The sequence below is a fragment of the Ipomoea triloba genome, chromosome 2, assembly GCF_003576645.1.
Source record: "Ipomoea triloba cultivar NCNSP0323 chromosome 2, ASM357664v1".
In the NCBI taxonomy this organism is placed as follows: Eukaryota; Viridiplantae; Streptophyta; class Magnoliopsida; order Solanales; family Convolvulaceae; genus Ipomoea; species Ipomoea triloba.
This window is the reverse complement of record NC_044917.1, coordinates 7,158,020-7,174,177: the sequence shown is the minus strand read 5'-3', so window position 1 is coordinate 7,174,177 and position 16,158 is coordinate 7,158,020. Positions and strand designations below refer to the sequence as shown.

Genomic DNA, 16,158 nt, shown 5'->3' with positions numbered 1-16,158 from the left:
ATAGTGCACACCAAATGCTTGACTTTTTGAGTTGGTTGGACTCCATATTCAACCAAATGTCCGAATCTGTTACATATGTTTGACTCTTTAAATTAGTTTTGAATTGGATATTTAAAATTAATCATCTAGGTTTTCCCAGCCAATCGACTCACCATCAAATACTAATATTAGTTATCTTCTTGAATAAAAACTCGAACAATCTCATTCACACCCTATAAGTATTTAAAATTATTTATTAATAGACCAATATTTGACCAAGATATTATTATTATTATTATTATTAAAAGAGTAGATATTAAAGGATTTAAAGCAGTGACTCCAAAGGCTGATATGTCGTTTTCTAATCTCCTATCCCAAACGGCCATCCCACTGCAAGAGTGTAGGCTATGGCTGCCATACTCAAACAGAGGTAAATAAGGTAATTTTTGAAACTCTTGGGGTTTGGAGTTAAAAGACTTTATACATTTATTCATTTATATATTTATAAATATTTCTTGATAAAAATTCCAATTTTAATTTGTGGAATTGTTTTGCACATGTATAGCTGATGTAGCCTTTGCACAAGGCACATGGATGAAGGGGCATAATGTCAAAAACACCCCTGGTCCCTGGAGGCAAGCCTAGTATATTAATTTTTGTGAATTTAAGATTTCTCCTTCCTTTTTATGTGGTTTCAAATCCAAGATTAAAGACAAAGGTCATGTGTTGCTTTGGTTTTGATGCATTATTATTATTGGTTTGATAATTTGGTGTTTGTATTGAATACAATAGTAGATGAATTCATGGAAATGGAAGATATAATCAAAGGTAGGTCCTACTCCTGCTCAGCTTTGTCTAATTTTAATCCCAAAAAGTAGTGGACTGTTGAGACAATATTTTGGTGGCCAAAGAAGAGTAAAGCTCCCCACGTACTGCTACAATATAACCTCATTCATTCTTGCTGCCTAACTAGCTTCAATAACACAATTACACAATCATGAGTTCTAAAATTGTATGTTTGTGCAAATACTCTTTATTTTTGAAATACATAAAATAAAGTAAGAAACATGAATGACGATAAATATGGGGGTATAATCAATGAATTCCAACGAGTAGTGGTTTATTCAAATTTGGCGAGTTCTGAAATTTGTGTTAAAACCCGTACTAATTTCGCTATATTTGTGTTCATTTACATATGTTGGATTTAGTTAATAAAAACAAATTTGTTTGAAAACAAGAAATGAATTTGTTTATGAAAGGGGAGTTTGTGAAGAAGGTAGGTATTTTTGGATGAATCAAATGTTTCCAATAAAAAGGTTAGGCTATGGGCCAAAGTGTCAAAGCTATAAGTAAAAAGATGGGTGGTGTGTTTGAATGCATTGTGTATGGAAGGGGAAAAGTTTGGTAGATCGATGTGAATGATGTTTCAGCTCAAAGTTCAAATTTCATCCACTCCTCTAAACACTAGTGGGGTGGGCAGATGGTACTGTTGATTGAGACTCCAAATTCTGATATTTTTATCCTACTCGTTAACTACTATAGTAAATACTTAGCCCAAAACGGATAAGTGGCCCCATGGTCTAGTGGTCAGGACATTGGACTCTGAATCCAGTAACCCGAGTTCAAATCTCGGTGGGACCTGTTTTCCTTTTTTTTTTTTTTTTTTACTACTTAATTTTCTTTTTTCTATTTGTATTTCTATATACTATACTCATTTTAGCATGGACTTCTCTGCGTTGGAAACTTCACTTTTTCTTTTCCCTTTTTTTAAAAAATATTTGTTAAAAATATTTTTTTTCCCTGTAGCAATTTCATTTTAAATTTCTAGAACACACGATATTTAGAGAACATAAAATTTTGAACTTGTTTGAGTCCTAAAGGCGGTAATTCATATGTTGTCTTTCTATGAATAACAGTATTATTTGGGATTGAGTTTTAAATGCATCAACTTAAGTAGAAATGTCACTTGCTTAAATATGAAGAACTGAGTGTTAGGCCATAATCAAAACTCGACTAGATCAGTGAAATAACAAAGTTAAAAACTTTTGTTCTATAAAAAGCAAAACATATATGACTCTTTTTCATCCCTATTTATTAAATGAAGTTTGTATTCATCCGTATTGAATATATGCTATATATAAATATAAATGTGCAATAATTTAGCTAGTAGTTTAAATATATTTAGTTAAAGTAGATCAGAGCACATTCTTGTATTAGAATCAATCAAATAAAAAGAAAAAAAATCTAACTAACTCGCATACTACATACATGAGAGGACATATTAAGCATTTAGTCGATTTATACATTATCAATGTATAATTCAATTATTAGTTTATATTTTTAGTCGAAAAGTAAGAATCACTCAAATTATTTCAAATAACACCAATTCAATACACTGTTGCATAAGCAAATAAAACACACGTACACATATAGTTAGTGTGCCAAACATCTCCTTGAGTCATACCAAATACTGCGATTTCTTCATGTGCCCGCAGCAGATAGGATTAATCTGTAATTAATATCATATATATATATCAACAACCTACAACATTTTGATGAACCACAAGCAACACATGAATATACTCTCTTTTATTGATTAGTGCGAATGTTCAAATTCAATCCGTAACTTTTTGTACGGATTTAACTTTGATATCAAATTGAATAATGTGTTACATCTCAACTAAAAATTTTAAATTAATACTAATGACCTCTACATTTATACTAAATATAGACAATATCCTTTCAATTTTCAATTTTTTCCTTTTTTATTTTAAATACCATGAGAGATAAAAATAAACAAGCACCCTAAACAATACAAATATACAATTATTCCTGGACGTTGATAAAATCAAAACTCATAAAGAAAAAGAAGAAGAATTGGTTTATTTCTTACAGGTTCTGTTTGAACCAAAAAAAAAAAAAAAGTTTCTGGGTTTAATTTATTCAAGCCCAGAAGAACTTCCCATGTTTCTAGGTTCAAAAACAGCCCAGAAACATGGGGCTTTTTCTGGAAGTCATGGATTTATTTATTTTTGGGCATATCCAACACATTGCATATGTTCGTAGTATGTCATAAATATTTGACTTTCTATGATCAAAAGGTTGTTTTTTTTTTTTTTTTTTTTCCAGAGTACTACTTACTCTGTTACAATGTAGTGTACATATTTATAAATCGGAACACCGGATGCCACTAGACCACAAGGTCATTGGCTATGATCGAAAGGTTTTGACATCTTTTTACAACGAAAATTTCAATGTCGGAAAATATTGATTTTCCTTTTAAAAAAAATAATAATTTAGTAATATAATTTTCGACTACGTAAATACGGGATAAGTATGTCAGTAATGCTTTTAGCAACATCTTAGAAGAAAAAATTCTCAACTTATTTCATTGTCAGAAATAAATTATTTTTTGATAGTGAAATCAAATTTACGGAAAAAGTAGAAAACTCATTTTGAAAGAAATCTGAAAATTTTAATAATCAAAAACTAAATGTAAAAATAATAATATGAGATCAAAAGTGAAAATAACTTCACCAAAATCTGAGTGTCACGATGAGTGTAAAGACGTCTCTACGTTCTTCTTCCTTGCACCACAGAAGTGCGTATAAAATGCGCGAGAAAGGAATAGGATAGAGTTTGGATGAGGCGCGTCAAAATCCTAGCAACTACCGACCACTCTCTTCAATGGCGCACCCTTCAGTCTGTTCCTTCATCTCTCACAAGCACAACGCAGCTCTTCTCAGAGTCTCCTTCTCGCCTTCTCTCCAAAAACGCGCCTTTTTCTCCACTCATTGCATGCTTCCCTTCGCCCGTCGTCTTTGCAGAAGAACAACCTCCGCAACACCAAATCATCATGGGCTTACGCTTCTTCTTGCGAAAATAGATCCTTCATTGGTTAGTCGGATTCGAATAATTCCTTGTCTATGCTGCAATGCCGACTACTTATATGTGGAATTGTTTATTTACAATTACTGTGGCCTCACACAATTAGACTTGTAGTTCTTAATATATGTTGGAATTCCTTCCATTTGTTCTTTATCTGTTTGGCTCTATTGGGGTTTTTAGTTAGTTGAGTCTGTTCTGCTCTTGATTCCGCTTCAAAGGTTTGATCTTGTTTCAGACTTCATTCATTTTGACTGCCTCCGTGCAGCCTACATTGGCCAATTTCAATGAATTTTTAGAATCATTGCTTTTATGGTCTACTAGGTTGTTAAAACAGTTGACTATTTATATCCATCCATTGGTGCTTCGGGTAGTTCTTAGACTTGATTACTAGTCTGCAAAAAAAAAAAAAGATATTGCATTCTTTTCAGCAGCAGTTATCTCAAATTCCCTCTGCAAACTCAATTTGCCCACTGAAATACACAGAATGCCATATCCAGGATGAGTGGAACACTGAGAAAATGCTATTTTCTTTTTCTTCGGGCTACTGAAATGAGTTTTCAGTTATGCAGGATTTGACAAAAAGACTTACTACAGTCTCCAGTTTGTCAAGGTTTTTGGAACATGGAATGAAACGACTTGAGACAGCAATAGCTGTGTTCATTATATTTGTTCAAGTTGCATGTCCAGTTCCATTGTCTGGTTGGGAATCATGGGGTGTTTCACCTGCGGAGGCAGTACTTTATTCCCCAGAGACAAAACTTCCTAGAACAGGTGAATTGGCTCTGAGAAGAGCTATCCCAGCAAACACCAGTATGAAAGCTATTCAGGTTTGCCACTATTTTCTCTGCTCACCTAGTTTTGTTCATTTAAATAATAATTTGTAATTTTTATTACTCCGTATTATTTAAAATTTTTAATTGAAGTTCCTCTCTCTGACACTCTCTCTTTGACATAGGAATCCCTTGAGGACATTTCGTACTTGCTAAGGATTCCACAGAGAAAACCATTCGGAACAATGGAGGGTAATGTGAAGAAAGCTCTTAAGGTAAGACATAATTTTCTTATGAATAACTGAGGCAAACAAATAAGTCAAGAACACAAAAGTTGCTAAATCCCTTGAGGGAGATCTTATTACCAAAGGCACTATCCTCTACTGCATGTGGGGTGGCCATCTAACCATGTAAAAGGGCAGCAATCTAATTTGATTGTTCAAATCATTTTTTTTCTCACACTTCAGATTGCAACGGATGAAAAGGAAGCCATATTGGGCAGTATACCTATTGACTTGAGAGAAAATGGTTCTGTCTTATATGCATCTCTAATTGATGGCAAGGTAATCTAGACAAGATTTAGCTTCTTTGGTTGGGGGTATTTTGTTTACGATAAGTTATTAGTCGGTCTTGTATGCATTTGATCAAAATCTAGACTAGAAGTTTCATCGACTATCTACATATGCAGAGACCACTATAATGACAATGGCATTTCGCTTGATGGTCAGGGTGGATTGCAAAGCCTTATAGAGTCTATAAAGGATAAGGATCCGGATAAGGTCTCAGTAGGTCTTGCATCTTCATTAGATACTGTTGCACAGTTGGAGTTGTTACAGGTATATATTTGTTGTCCCGTCATATGTTTAATCCTTGTATGGGTAATTTGTGTGTCCTTTAAGAGTGTTCAAATGACCAAATAAATATTTACCATAATTGTGGTCTCACAGACTCTCTTGTCCCTGAACAAATTTTATATATTGACTGTGGTAATCAATTGGACTATAAGCAGCGTGCTATGAAATGGTTATTAATATCTCAAGGATGTCTTTGTGACAGGCTCCGGGGCTATCATTTTTGTTGCCTGAACAGTACTTGAACTATCCAAGGTAAAGCTTTGAGAAACTATGTCTATATGGTTTCACTCTGCATTTTCCCACTCATTGGCAAACCGTGGTAGATGCCTACTTATGGTGTTACATGAGAAAAGTACTTGTGTCACAATGTTCTACTGAATTTCTTAGGCTCACAGGAAGAGGAATGGTCGAATTCACAGTTGAGAAGGGAGATGGTTCAATGTTTTCTCCAGAATCTGGTGGTGAAGGAAAGAGCATCACAAAAATTCAGGTAGTGGCTGCATGGCCTCACAAACAACTTCTTCCTCTCTCTCGATTCTTGAATATGATGAAAGAATTTTGCTTCATAGTAACCATCAGCATTTAAAGTTTTCTCATGATGTGAAGCTAATATTTGTTTTCCATCCTTGTTCCCGCTTTCTAGTTAAAGCTATGAATTATCATCATCATTTTATTTTATGTTGCCTATTTATCTGATTGCAAAACAAACCATTTCCTGAATGAATTTGTTTCTTTTTGTTTGATAGCGTCTGATTTTCGAGGAGAGGTCAATTGGATGTGCTGTTCTAGCAGTAAAATTTGTTTCAGCCAAATATTTTGGCAATAACTGATACATAATAATGACATTTATTCAGGTTATTTTAGATGGCTATTCAGCACCACTGACAGCAGGAAACTTTGCAAAACTGGTAAGGTAGTGAAATCTCACTTCATCTTAAGTCCTAACTAGTTCCGCTTATATAAGTATTTATTGAATGACTTGAAAAGCAACATAATCAACTGCAGGTGATTGATGGTGCGTATGATGGTGTGAAGCTCAACTGTGCCAATCAAGCAATTCTTACAGAAAGCAGATTGGGGAAGGACATTGGATATAGCGTTCCCTTAGAGATCATGCCGTCTGGGCAGTTTGAGCCACTATACAAAACAGCTTTGAGTGTGCAGGTGTATTAACTTCTTTAAGTCTAATTGTTAGCTATAAAAGGCTAGCAGCAGCAAGATACCCTGTTTTCGTTTCCCTTTATTTGTGTGAATCTAATCAGTAATATGAACTTGTTTTGTGTGCTAAGGATGGGGAGCTTCCTGTGCTTCCGTTATCAGTTTATGGTGCAGTTGCCATGGCACACAGTGATGTTTCTGACGAGTACTCATCACCAAGCCAGTTTTTCTTTTATCTTTATGACAAGAGAAATGTAAGTGGTATTAATGTTGTGTCTATTACTATGCATCCTACCATTTTTGTTAGTAGGTCATTCTCGTATACAAATTATAATGAACTCTCTTAACAGTCTGGCCTAGGAGGCATATCTTTTGAAGAAGGTCAATTTGCTGTCTTCGGGTATGCTCTTCAAACCTTTTCATTCAGGTGGTTTGAATTTTGACACTGGCAATCATAATTTCAGCTTTTCTGTTCTTTTTTTGGCGTGTAGATATACCACAGCTGGAAGAGAAATTCTTTCTCAGATTAAAACTGGAGATGTAATTCGATCTGCAAAGCTCGTGGAAGGCCAAGATCGCCTCGTTCTACCAAAAGAGAGTTTGTAAAATTTCGATTCACCATCACACTCCCCTTCCCCTTCCCCTGGATAGTAGCCAACTTGTCATATTTTGATGATCTACATATTTGAATAATTACATACCAGCTGAAGTCAATTTAAGTTCCACTGTAATTCTGTACTATTTATCTCAACTGTAATATGAACTGTATTGCTGTATGTGAAGAATACAACTATAAATAATGGTCTTTACATTATTAGTTAAAGGCACAGCTCTTTAAAAATTGAAAAAGAAAAAGATTATACACTGGACAATTGAGCATTCATTTATGTGTGATCTGCTTTGATACCAATTGTTAGAATAATATGAAAATCAAAAAGTAATGAGGTGTATGTGAATCAGACATCAGACATGTTACAGAGGCGGCTGGGAGTTGGCTTAAAATCCAGCCACCGCAAGGTGGGGCGACGCGCCGGCGGTGTTATCGCTCTTCTAATGATCTCTTTGTTGGCTTGTCGTCGGCTGAGCCTGCTATGAGATGGCACAATCCCTTGTCGAGCTCCTCTCACGGCGGGCCTCGCATGATGATGATGATGGATTTGAGACTTGGGGGACGCCGGAAAACCACTCCGGCAGCTGCAATTCCTCTGAAGCACCCTGCTCCGGCCGGTGGGCGCCTGCGAAACGGAAAGTGGATGCCTTTCCACGGCTAAAGGACTCATTCGCGGAATCGATCTACTGCGTATGTAGGCCGGTTTCAAGTTTTATTTGTATTGAAGAAGAAGGAGAAAATTGATGGCGGGTGAGTTGTTCTGGGAGGGCTTTTATAGTGACAAAATAATATGTGTGTGTTGACTGTTGACTTCTTCTTCAGAAATTTCTTAGTTGTCATCACAGCACTACCAAAGGTATGAATAAGAATACTTTGACTTGTAATCTCATTTGCTTGTTCCAGACGTTGTCGTACTTTGATCTTTACTTTGACCCGTTCCACACATCACGTGTACCTGCCACGAATTTGCTTACCACCTGACCTTAGCATGCCTTTACCATAGTGGAATTGCTAATCATTAATTTAGTTTCTAATTAATCCAATCACTAATATTATTCTATTTTAGTGAACTCTTCACAATTTTCTTTATGAACACGCCTACATTAATTAATTAATTATTAATAAGGGTTGGTTTCTGTTACATACCAAGTTGAATGAAGATGGTTAGAAGTCAGCTGCAATTTTATAATTTTATTAAATAGTATTACATTTTAAATAAAAAGTATTACTGATCATTATATACCAAATTTATTTGTATATGTCCAAGCTGCTGCTTCTTCTCTCATTCAACACAATTCTATCCCTTCAGTTTGCAAACACAGAGAATGCATGTTACACTCTATATATGTATAATTTCATTTATGATTTGATTGGGGCTTGAATTTTAGTTAACTCATTTTAGTTTGAATTTTTAAAAATTAAATTGGAATGGCCACCTGACGTCCTGACCTAGTCACCTAATAGGTACGAGGGTCACACTTGTGTGAGATCGTCTCACGGATCCTTGTTTGTGAGATGGGTCGGGTTGGATCAAAGCACCATGCAAATGTCATACTTATATATGCAAATGTCATACTTAAATGCTCAAATATAACACTAATCAAGAATACAATTTTTGTTATTTATAAGAGAAAAAGTAATACATTTTTCATAATGAGTAATGTTGACAAATGCCCCTTACTTATAAGGGCAAATATAATACTTTTGAGGAAAAATGTAATACTTTAAATCGAAATGTAAAAGTATTGTATTTTCCCTTAAAAGTATTACATTTACCCTTATAAGTAACAAAAATTTTATTCCTGATTAGTATTACATTTGAGCATATAAGTATGATATTTGTGTATATAAGTGTTACGTTTGCATCTTGACCCGACCCGTCTCATGGTGAGACGGTCTCACACAAGTTTTTGCCTAGATACGATGGTCAACTAATTGTGGACTAACAAAACCAACTTTGACAGATTGTGATAAACATTGGGCTGGTGGATAATGGGCTATATTAACTTTTGTTGCCTATTGGCCCGATTTGTCATGCAATCTACCAAATCTTTATATATATATATATATATATATATATATATATATATATATATATACACCTTTCGCATTCTGATTATGAGTCTTTCAAACGTTTTCTGGATGCAAAATCTCAACCAATACTCTCATTTAATTTGTCGCCTAATTATCATTTTTAAGAAAATAACTGAAGTGACTTGTTTATAAAATGATAAGACATTGATTTATAATTTTATGGCCTGTATTGCACATACATATATATATTTATCATATATTCTGTACATACTATTTATGAAAAAGATTTGGGTACCTCTTACTTCAGTAATGTCATAATGTCATGCTAAAAAAGGAAGGGCAAAGAGTCAAATACACCTTGGAACATTAAATGAGAAGTCAATTAAGGAATTAAACTTTTAAGACTTGCAATTAAGTCTATCACTAGTTTTCAAAAAAAAAAAAACTAGTGATTTTTGTGCATTCAGTCCCAAAAACCTATAAACGCCGGAAATGTCCTACGTGGCAGATGACATGAAATTTTTTTAATAAATAATAATAATAATTAATATAATTTTTTTAAAAAAAGAGAGATGACAACCGTCTTTTTCTTCCCTCCTCCGTAACTAGATTTGGAGACGAAGATGGTTCAAAGAAAGACCCTTCGTCTCCGTCTCCATATATAGAGAGGAAGAAGGGGAATATATATATATATATGTGTGTGTGTGTGTGTTTTATACTTTTTCCATCTGTTGTATACCAAAGAGTCAATACCCACCACCAGAGATTCGATCATGTGACCTTTCCTCAAGGAGAACCACAAATGTGTCATCTGATCGAGCATAAGGCCGGTGCTTGGCAAACAATGTTATATTAGAAAAGAAAATAACATTTTTCTATTTACTCATCCATGACCCCCTACATATGTAACCATGTAAGCATGAAAATATAAAGAAAACTGAAGAATTGATATATAGGCAACAATGTTATATTAGAAAAGAAAATAACATTTTTCTATTTACTAATTAGATGAGCTCTCGGTCCAGTTTTTCAGAGAAATGAGAAATTGAAGAAAAAAATAAAATAATAAATGCAATTTTTTTTTGAAAAAATAATAAATGCATTTAATTTACATGTAAAATTAAAGAAAGAAAACTGAAGAATTGATATATAGGCAACATTAATGTTTCAAACTCTTCTCCCAAATTAATGTTTCAAACTCGACAAACCCTTTGTTGGGCAATTGATGCCGCGGTATGCAAAGGAATTGGATAGTTCGTTAGGGTTGGGAGGGAGGATCGAATAAAGTTAGTCACCAATAACGGAATACAAGAATGGAGGATAAATAATGACGACACATATTTCCACAAAATATTGCATTATCAAATTAATTCCTAAATTAAGGTCCAATGAATTGAAATCCTTTTAAGGTTGTTTTGTACTCTTTCCCTGTTAAAAGCATGCGATTAACAGCACCCGGAAAAAAAAATTTAAAAAAAAAAATTGTTGGGTCTTAAGATAAGGATTCCATTTGTTGACAACGAAACTAACCTAGGTCCAAAGTCAGCAAAGAATTGTGTGAGGTATGGTGGCCTCTTGTTGTCAACATATATGCATGTGAGAGCTGTGACCCATGGAATATTTAAACTTACCCATGTCTTATCTAAACTATAAAGATAATGACACTTAACGCGACCATACTTTGATTAATGAAGGATAATAATCTCCCCTAGCTCCCATTTTAGGAGATAATTTACAGATTGAATAAAAAGCTAGATATATAGGCTGGCTGGCTGGCATTCCTTGAAACCATGATTAGAAGAGATAAATGTAGATTAGGTTATGTTAAAGGACGGATGAGATTTCGTTTTAGCGATGGAGACTTTGAGGCACCCTACCTGACCTGCTTTTTCTACGTCCAAAAGCAAATGCTAATTCTAATTACTGTAGTAGTGATGATAACCGAGTGGGAATTGTATGGAAGTTACGTTGAAGAATGTGAACCAAGAAAGAGGATTTCATTTTGAGTTTCCTTCTTGTTTGCAGAGACCCGTGAATGGGTCAAGTCTAACACCAGGTTGCTAGTAAAATTATTGAAAAAAAATTGAAGGAGTATATGAAGGGTCAAGTCCAGTAGTATTAGTTCTTGAAAATGTGGTAGTATACAAAAATAAAATTACACATTCAATAGTAGTGGTGCTTGATCCTAACATTTCTACCTACATGATTGGCCGGATTATCTCTCTTAGTTTTGCATTTAATTTTTACCTCTCATTTTCAAATAGATGTCATATTTTTCATGCTCTACATATTTGATAGTTAAATAGCTAGCAATTGAACTATTATTTTATTCTATATATGTTTTTTGGAAATCATATTAGTTCTCTCAATATATATTACTCCTTAATTCTAGATGCTTAAAAAGAGAGCTTGTACAATGCTATACAACATTGGTGGATTGTGGCTTGAAAGGCCGAATTCAAAAAATGGTAAAACATGCTGTGGAGTTGATGTTAGCAAGTGTTGCTAGGGTGAGAGGAAGGAAATGAAGTGTTGACATAAGGATACGTGTTTGATCATAAAAATATGTTCAATTTCTCAAGTATAATGCATGATTACCTAACAATGACATATCATTTACGGAGTAAACAAATTATATCATATTATGGGCTTAAAATAAGCTTCTAATTATAATAAAATAAATAAAAGTTCATTTTGCTCAATTCCTTTAGAAACATATTTATCATAGTTATACTAAATTACTAATATTACTAGGCTAGAATATAAGATCAATGACATCGATCTATTTATAATTTCCGTTACATCCAACAAAATTGAGATTGATTCAGTCTAACTTTTTTTTTTTTTTTAAATTAAATACTTATACCATAAAAATATAAGTTTTAACACTCCTGCTCTATTATAAAATTCGACCTCAGATTTTATTTTTAAAAAATCAAATCCCTTTCACTTGTATATCCTGTGTATATTAATAGATAGGACATAATTTTAATTTTAAAATCATTTTATATTTGTAAATGATATCAGGTTATGGAAGTGTGTGTGTGTGTGTGTACACACACACACACACACCTTTCCTCCTAACTCATAGATGGAGAAAAGGCAAATCTAATTAATTAGTAAACAGGAATTTTATTGATCAAAAGTGTAGTAATTAAATTTATCTGGTAATCCTTGCACCAATTAGTAAATCGACAACTCGCATATGATATGATGATATCATCTGTAATTGTCTCCATCATACAAAAACAAGATCAAGATATTCTCTAATTAAATTATGTGATTTAATTATATATAATCTATTATCACTTCATTCTTAGAGATATGCTCCAATTCTTCCTTATCTCCACCATGTTTCAATTTTTATATTTTTTAATACTAACTAATTTCTCCCTTCCTTTCTGTCAAGTTCAATTAATTAGACTTAACTCAAGTTTTTTTATATATAATTCAATCTTTTTATAATATTTAGCTTGGTGTTAATATATAATATTCATATATTTAAAAATTATTTTAAAAAATTACAATTAAATACAAAAGAATATGAATTTAAAATTTAAGAAAAAAATACAGAAAAAAGAATTAATTTGATAATGGGAGGGAGTAAGTGTTAAGAAATAAGATTTTTATATATTTAGGAATTACATATATGCAATTTTTTATTAGACACAAGAAAGGGAAAATTTTAAAAATTGTTAAAAGGAAATAAGTCTGTATAAAAGAGTTTTCTAAATAAGATCATAAAAATATTAATTTTTCCAAATGCATTTTACCCTCAACAACATACAAAGACTGACATCAACATGCATATGTGTATATATTATTACTGGATATATCCCATTATCTAATTATGGTAAATATCACGACCTTATCATTTCTCCAAAGTAATTTTACATCCACAAATACATGATAATAATATCACCTCTCAACCTTTATACATACATACATATAAACTTTTTAAGGGTATACAAATATAGAGTAAAAAAAAAAAGGTCTGTGATGAGAAGCGCTAATAGGAGCAAAAATATTACACATAAGTACAGTACAATTCCTTGATATACAAATTAAAATAAGAGCAACAGTATATAATATATTACAGTATTGTTGAGTTGTAGTTGAAATGCTATAATAATAAAATATGTGTTTTGCATATATGTGTGTAATAAGAGAGGAACCAAAACAATATAGAAAATATGGACTCACCTAAAAATGGCTAAAGACAACCCTATCCACCATATTATGATCATCATCACCACCTAATTAACAATATAATTCTTCAATTCACATCCAGTCTGATCTTTCTTTCCCTAGCTAGCTAGCTAGCATGCTTAACCAACAAAATTAAACCTCAATCCGATCATCAGTATAGATATGTGATGTTCAGTACCTGCAATAATCCAACCACTAATCCGCTGCTCAGCCGCTTCAACATGTAAAACTCTGATCTGCTACAGATGGAGGATATTAGGCCTAAACTTAAACTTATAATATTTATATGTGGTTATTAATTATATATATGTATGTATATGTGTATATTTGTGTTTACATATTTAATTTGTCTCCCCCCGGGCTTTGGACATTTACTATACACGGTGGCCGTTTAAGAGTACCAATTGATGCCGGAAACCTGGTAGGGTTGGCGGAAAACGCCGTCGTTTAGGGCCCCCAACATGGTTTGTTGGTGCAGTGAAGGGGTTTGGGGCAGGTGGCTTAGGAGTGTGGCTATGGAGCCGTTCTGCTCGTCGCTTCGAGAAATGCTTGTTTCGTTGTTGTCGGCGAGGAATCTTTTGGTCGGGGGATCCGGGGAGGCGTCGGCGGGGTGGTGGTGATTGGCGGAGGAGTCGTCAACGGTGTTCCAGAAGAGCCCCGGGAGGGTCCGCTTTGTAGGGAGGAGATTGGGGGTCGGCGGGACAAAGGGGAGCTGAGCCGACCTGGCGCCGCCGATTGAGGGGTCGCTAGGAACCAAGGCGTGGTCGAAGATGTGATCAGTTTGGAGCAATGCGCCATAATTGGAGGGCGGCTTTAGTCCCATCTTGTGCTGGGGAGCAAATGGTACAGAAGGATGAATCGATCCCAACATATCGTTCAGATCATCGCTCTCGTGATCCAACGGCCTTTGCGAGTTGTTCTTCTTGTAAATACGACACAAAACCCAATCATCAAGCTGTCAGAAAAAGGACAGAGCTTTCGTTAGTTTTAATAAAACATTAAAATCCAACGAAATTGACTGAAAATCCGAAGAAAATTAAAACAACGAACTCACCCTTAAAGAGCCGCCTTTTGATCTATTGGCGATGTCCAATCCAGGAGGCTTATTAGTGGTCTTATTATCCGCAAGGCGATATTCATGCATGATCCAATTAGTCTTCACTCCTTTAGGCGGCTTTCCGCCGTAGAAAACCAGCGCTTTCTTCACCCCCACTTTCTGCGTCCCTCCCGCCGTCAACACCGGCTTATCCGTCCCCGTCGCCTTCCAGTAACCGGAAGTCGCCGCTCTGTTTGGCCTCGCTCCATTAGGATACTTCCTGTCTCTCGGACTAAAAAAATACCATTCTTGCTCCCCAAACGTCGCCTTAGCTAAAAAAAACATCATATATATATAATCATCAACACCTATACATACACGTAACACAATAAAATAAAAAAATAAAATAAATAAATCCTTACCTGGAAGCTCCCATGGATCAAACTTGTAGAGATCGACTTCAGCTATGATAGCCACCGGAAGCGGGGCGGAGGCGGCCTTCTTCTTGAGGTAGTGAACGACGAGCTCCTCGTCGGTCGGGTGGAAGCGGAAGCCCGGCGGGAGCTGAGGCTGCTGTGATCCGCTCGATGAATCGGTGCTCTCCATTAATTGGATGTGATGATCAGTTGCTTAATTAACAATCCACGGGCCCCGATCGTATAAATTTATTTTCAAATTTGCACTTTTTAAAGATTTCTGGAAATTTTGCAGGGGAGGGAGGAGAGCGGAACCGAATTGAAGAAGCCGAAATGTCAGCTTAGAGTGGGCTAGCCGCCCCTTGTTTTATATGGTTTACCAAGGATTAATTCACTACACGTGTCATATCTTACCATGGGCTCTCCCCACCAATCAACGGCTGCCATGTCATTGGTTGAGGGTACATCCGTCATTTGGTTTAAAAAACCCTTCTCTATTAATAACTAAAAAAGACGATCAACATTACTCATATACGTATCTCTTGTTAATTAGACGTTAGACCATAAAAAAAAAACATAAGAAAAGGCAAATTGTTCTGAATTCCAAAAATAAGTTTAAGGAAGTGTTTGGTTATTAAATAATGTTTAAAAATTTTAATTCAAAACCTTGGAAATATAAAAATTTTGTAAACAAGAGAAAAAAAAAATGGTGTTTTCAAATATTTCACATTATTTCAATAATTTACATCCTTAATAATAATAACAAAAAAAAAAAAAAGACAAATAACGTTCATATACCACGTTAGTGGAAATTATGTGATATAACAAAAACCATAATAACAAATTTTGAGGTTTAGTGGCGGAAGTGGTGATTTAGTGCCGGGGATGACGTCAACTGAGAATTAGACCTTTAAGTAACGGACACGCGCCAATTGTGAAAACGCAGGAAATTGCGAAACGTGTCCCGGGGAAGAGGGGGATTGGGGTGGGGACCACCGGCGAACACACAAACAATTAAAGGTTGATAAGACGAGATAAGGCTTTAACGCTTTCAAATGTCACGCCTTTGCTAATGCAAGCATTAATTTACCATCATTAAAACAAATTATATTTTTGTATAAAATACCTCAACTTTAGTATAAAATACTGTATAAATACCACACTCTTCTTTTTTTTTTTTTTTTTTTTTTTTTTTTTTTTTTTT

General features: G+C 34.5%; 2 protein-coding genes and 1 non-coding gene across 4 annotated transcripts; 2 read left to right on the top strand and 1 right to left on the bottom strand.

The window, feature by feature from the left end:
- The first annotated feature begins 1,548 nt into the window (after positions 1-1,548).
- On the top strand, positions 1,549-1,620 carry TRNAQ-CUG. Its single transcript has one exon. It is a non-coding gene; the product is annotated as a tRNA-Gln (tRNA).
- Positions 1,621-3,581: 1,961 nt separating this feature from the next.
- LOC116011181 (peptidyl-prolyl cis-trans isomerase CYP37, chloroplastic) lies at positions 3,582-7,513 on the top strand. Of its 2 annotated transcripts, none has more exons than XM_031250709.1 (12): positions 3,582-3,876; positions 4,437-4,694; positions 4,823-4,912; positions 5,105-5,200; positions 5,366-5,473; positions 5,694-5,743; positions 5,879-5,981; positions 6,346-6,399; positions 6,497-6,655; positions 6,781-6,903; positions 7,000-7,049; positions 7,141-7,513. In XM_031250709.1, the coding sequence occupies exons 1-12, from the start codon at positions 3,667-3,669 to the stop codon at positions 7,253-7,255; spliced, it is 1,416 nt and encodes a 471-aa protein (XP_031106569.1). In that variant the 5' UTR covers positions 3,582-3,666; the 3' UTR covers positions 7,256-7,513. The 2 variants fall into 2 exon arrangements, with proteins under 2 accessions (XP_031106569.1, XP_031106570.1); XM_031250710.1 differs by having other exon boundaries at positions 3,746-3,876; positions 4,429-4,694.
- Positions 7,514-13,397: 5,884 nt separating this feature from the next.
- LOC116009478 (NAC transcription factor 56-like) lies at positions 13,398-15,304 on the bottom strand. Its single transcript, XM_031248754.1, has 3 exons — positions 14,961-15,304; positions 14,557-14,870; positions 13,398-14,457 (listed from the first exon to the last, which is right to left on the bottom strand). The coding sequence occupies exons 1-3, from the start codon at positions 15,142-15,144 to the stop codon at positions 13,894-13,896; spliced, it is 1,062 nt and encodes a 353-aa protein (XP_031104614.1). The 5' UTR covers positions 15,145-15,304; the 3' UTR covers positions 13,398-13,893.
- Between the last annotated feature and the right edge of the window lie 854 nt (positions 15,305-16,158).

What these genes read in the sequence shown, in the direction of transcription:
- LOC116011181 (XM_031250709.1), top strand. Translation starts at nt 3,667, where the DNA reads ATGGCGCACCCTTCAGTCTGTTCCTTCATCTCTCACAAGCACAACGCA. An exon ending in AAACAGCTTTGAGTGTGCAG is followed by an intron (nt 6,656 to 6,780) that starts GTGTATTAACTT and finishes TTGTGTGCTAAG; the next exon opens with GATGGGGAGCTTCCTGTGCT. An exon ending in GGTCAATTTGCTGTCTTCGG is followed by an intron (nt 7,050 to 7,140) that starts GTATGCTCTTCA and finishes TTTGGCGTGTAG; the next exon opens with ATATACCACAGCTGGAAGAG.
- LOC116009478 (XM_031248754.1), bottom strand. Translation starts at nt 15,144, where the DNA reads ATGGAGAGCACCGATTCATCGAGCGGATCACAGCAGCCTCAGCTCCCG. An exon ending in TGATCCATGGGAGCTTCCAG is followed by an intron (nt 14,871 to 14,960) that starts GTAAGGATTTAT and finishes TGTTTTTTTTAG; the next exon opens with CTAAGGCGACGTTTGGGGAG. An exon ending in CAAAAGGCGGCTCTTTAAGG is followed by an intron (nt 14,458 to 14,556) that starts GTGAGTTCGTTG and finishes TTTTTCTGACAG; the next exon opens with CTTGATGATTGGGTTTTGTG.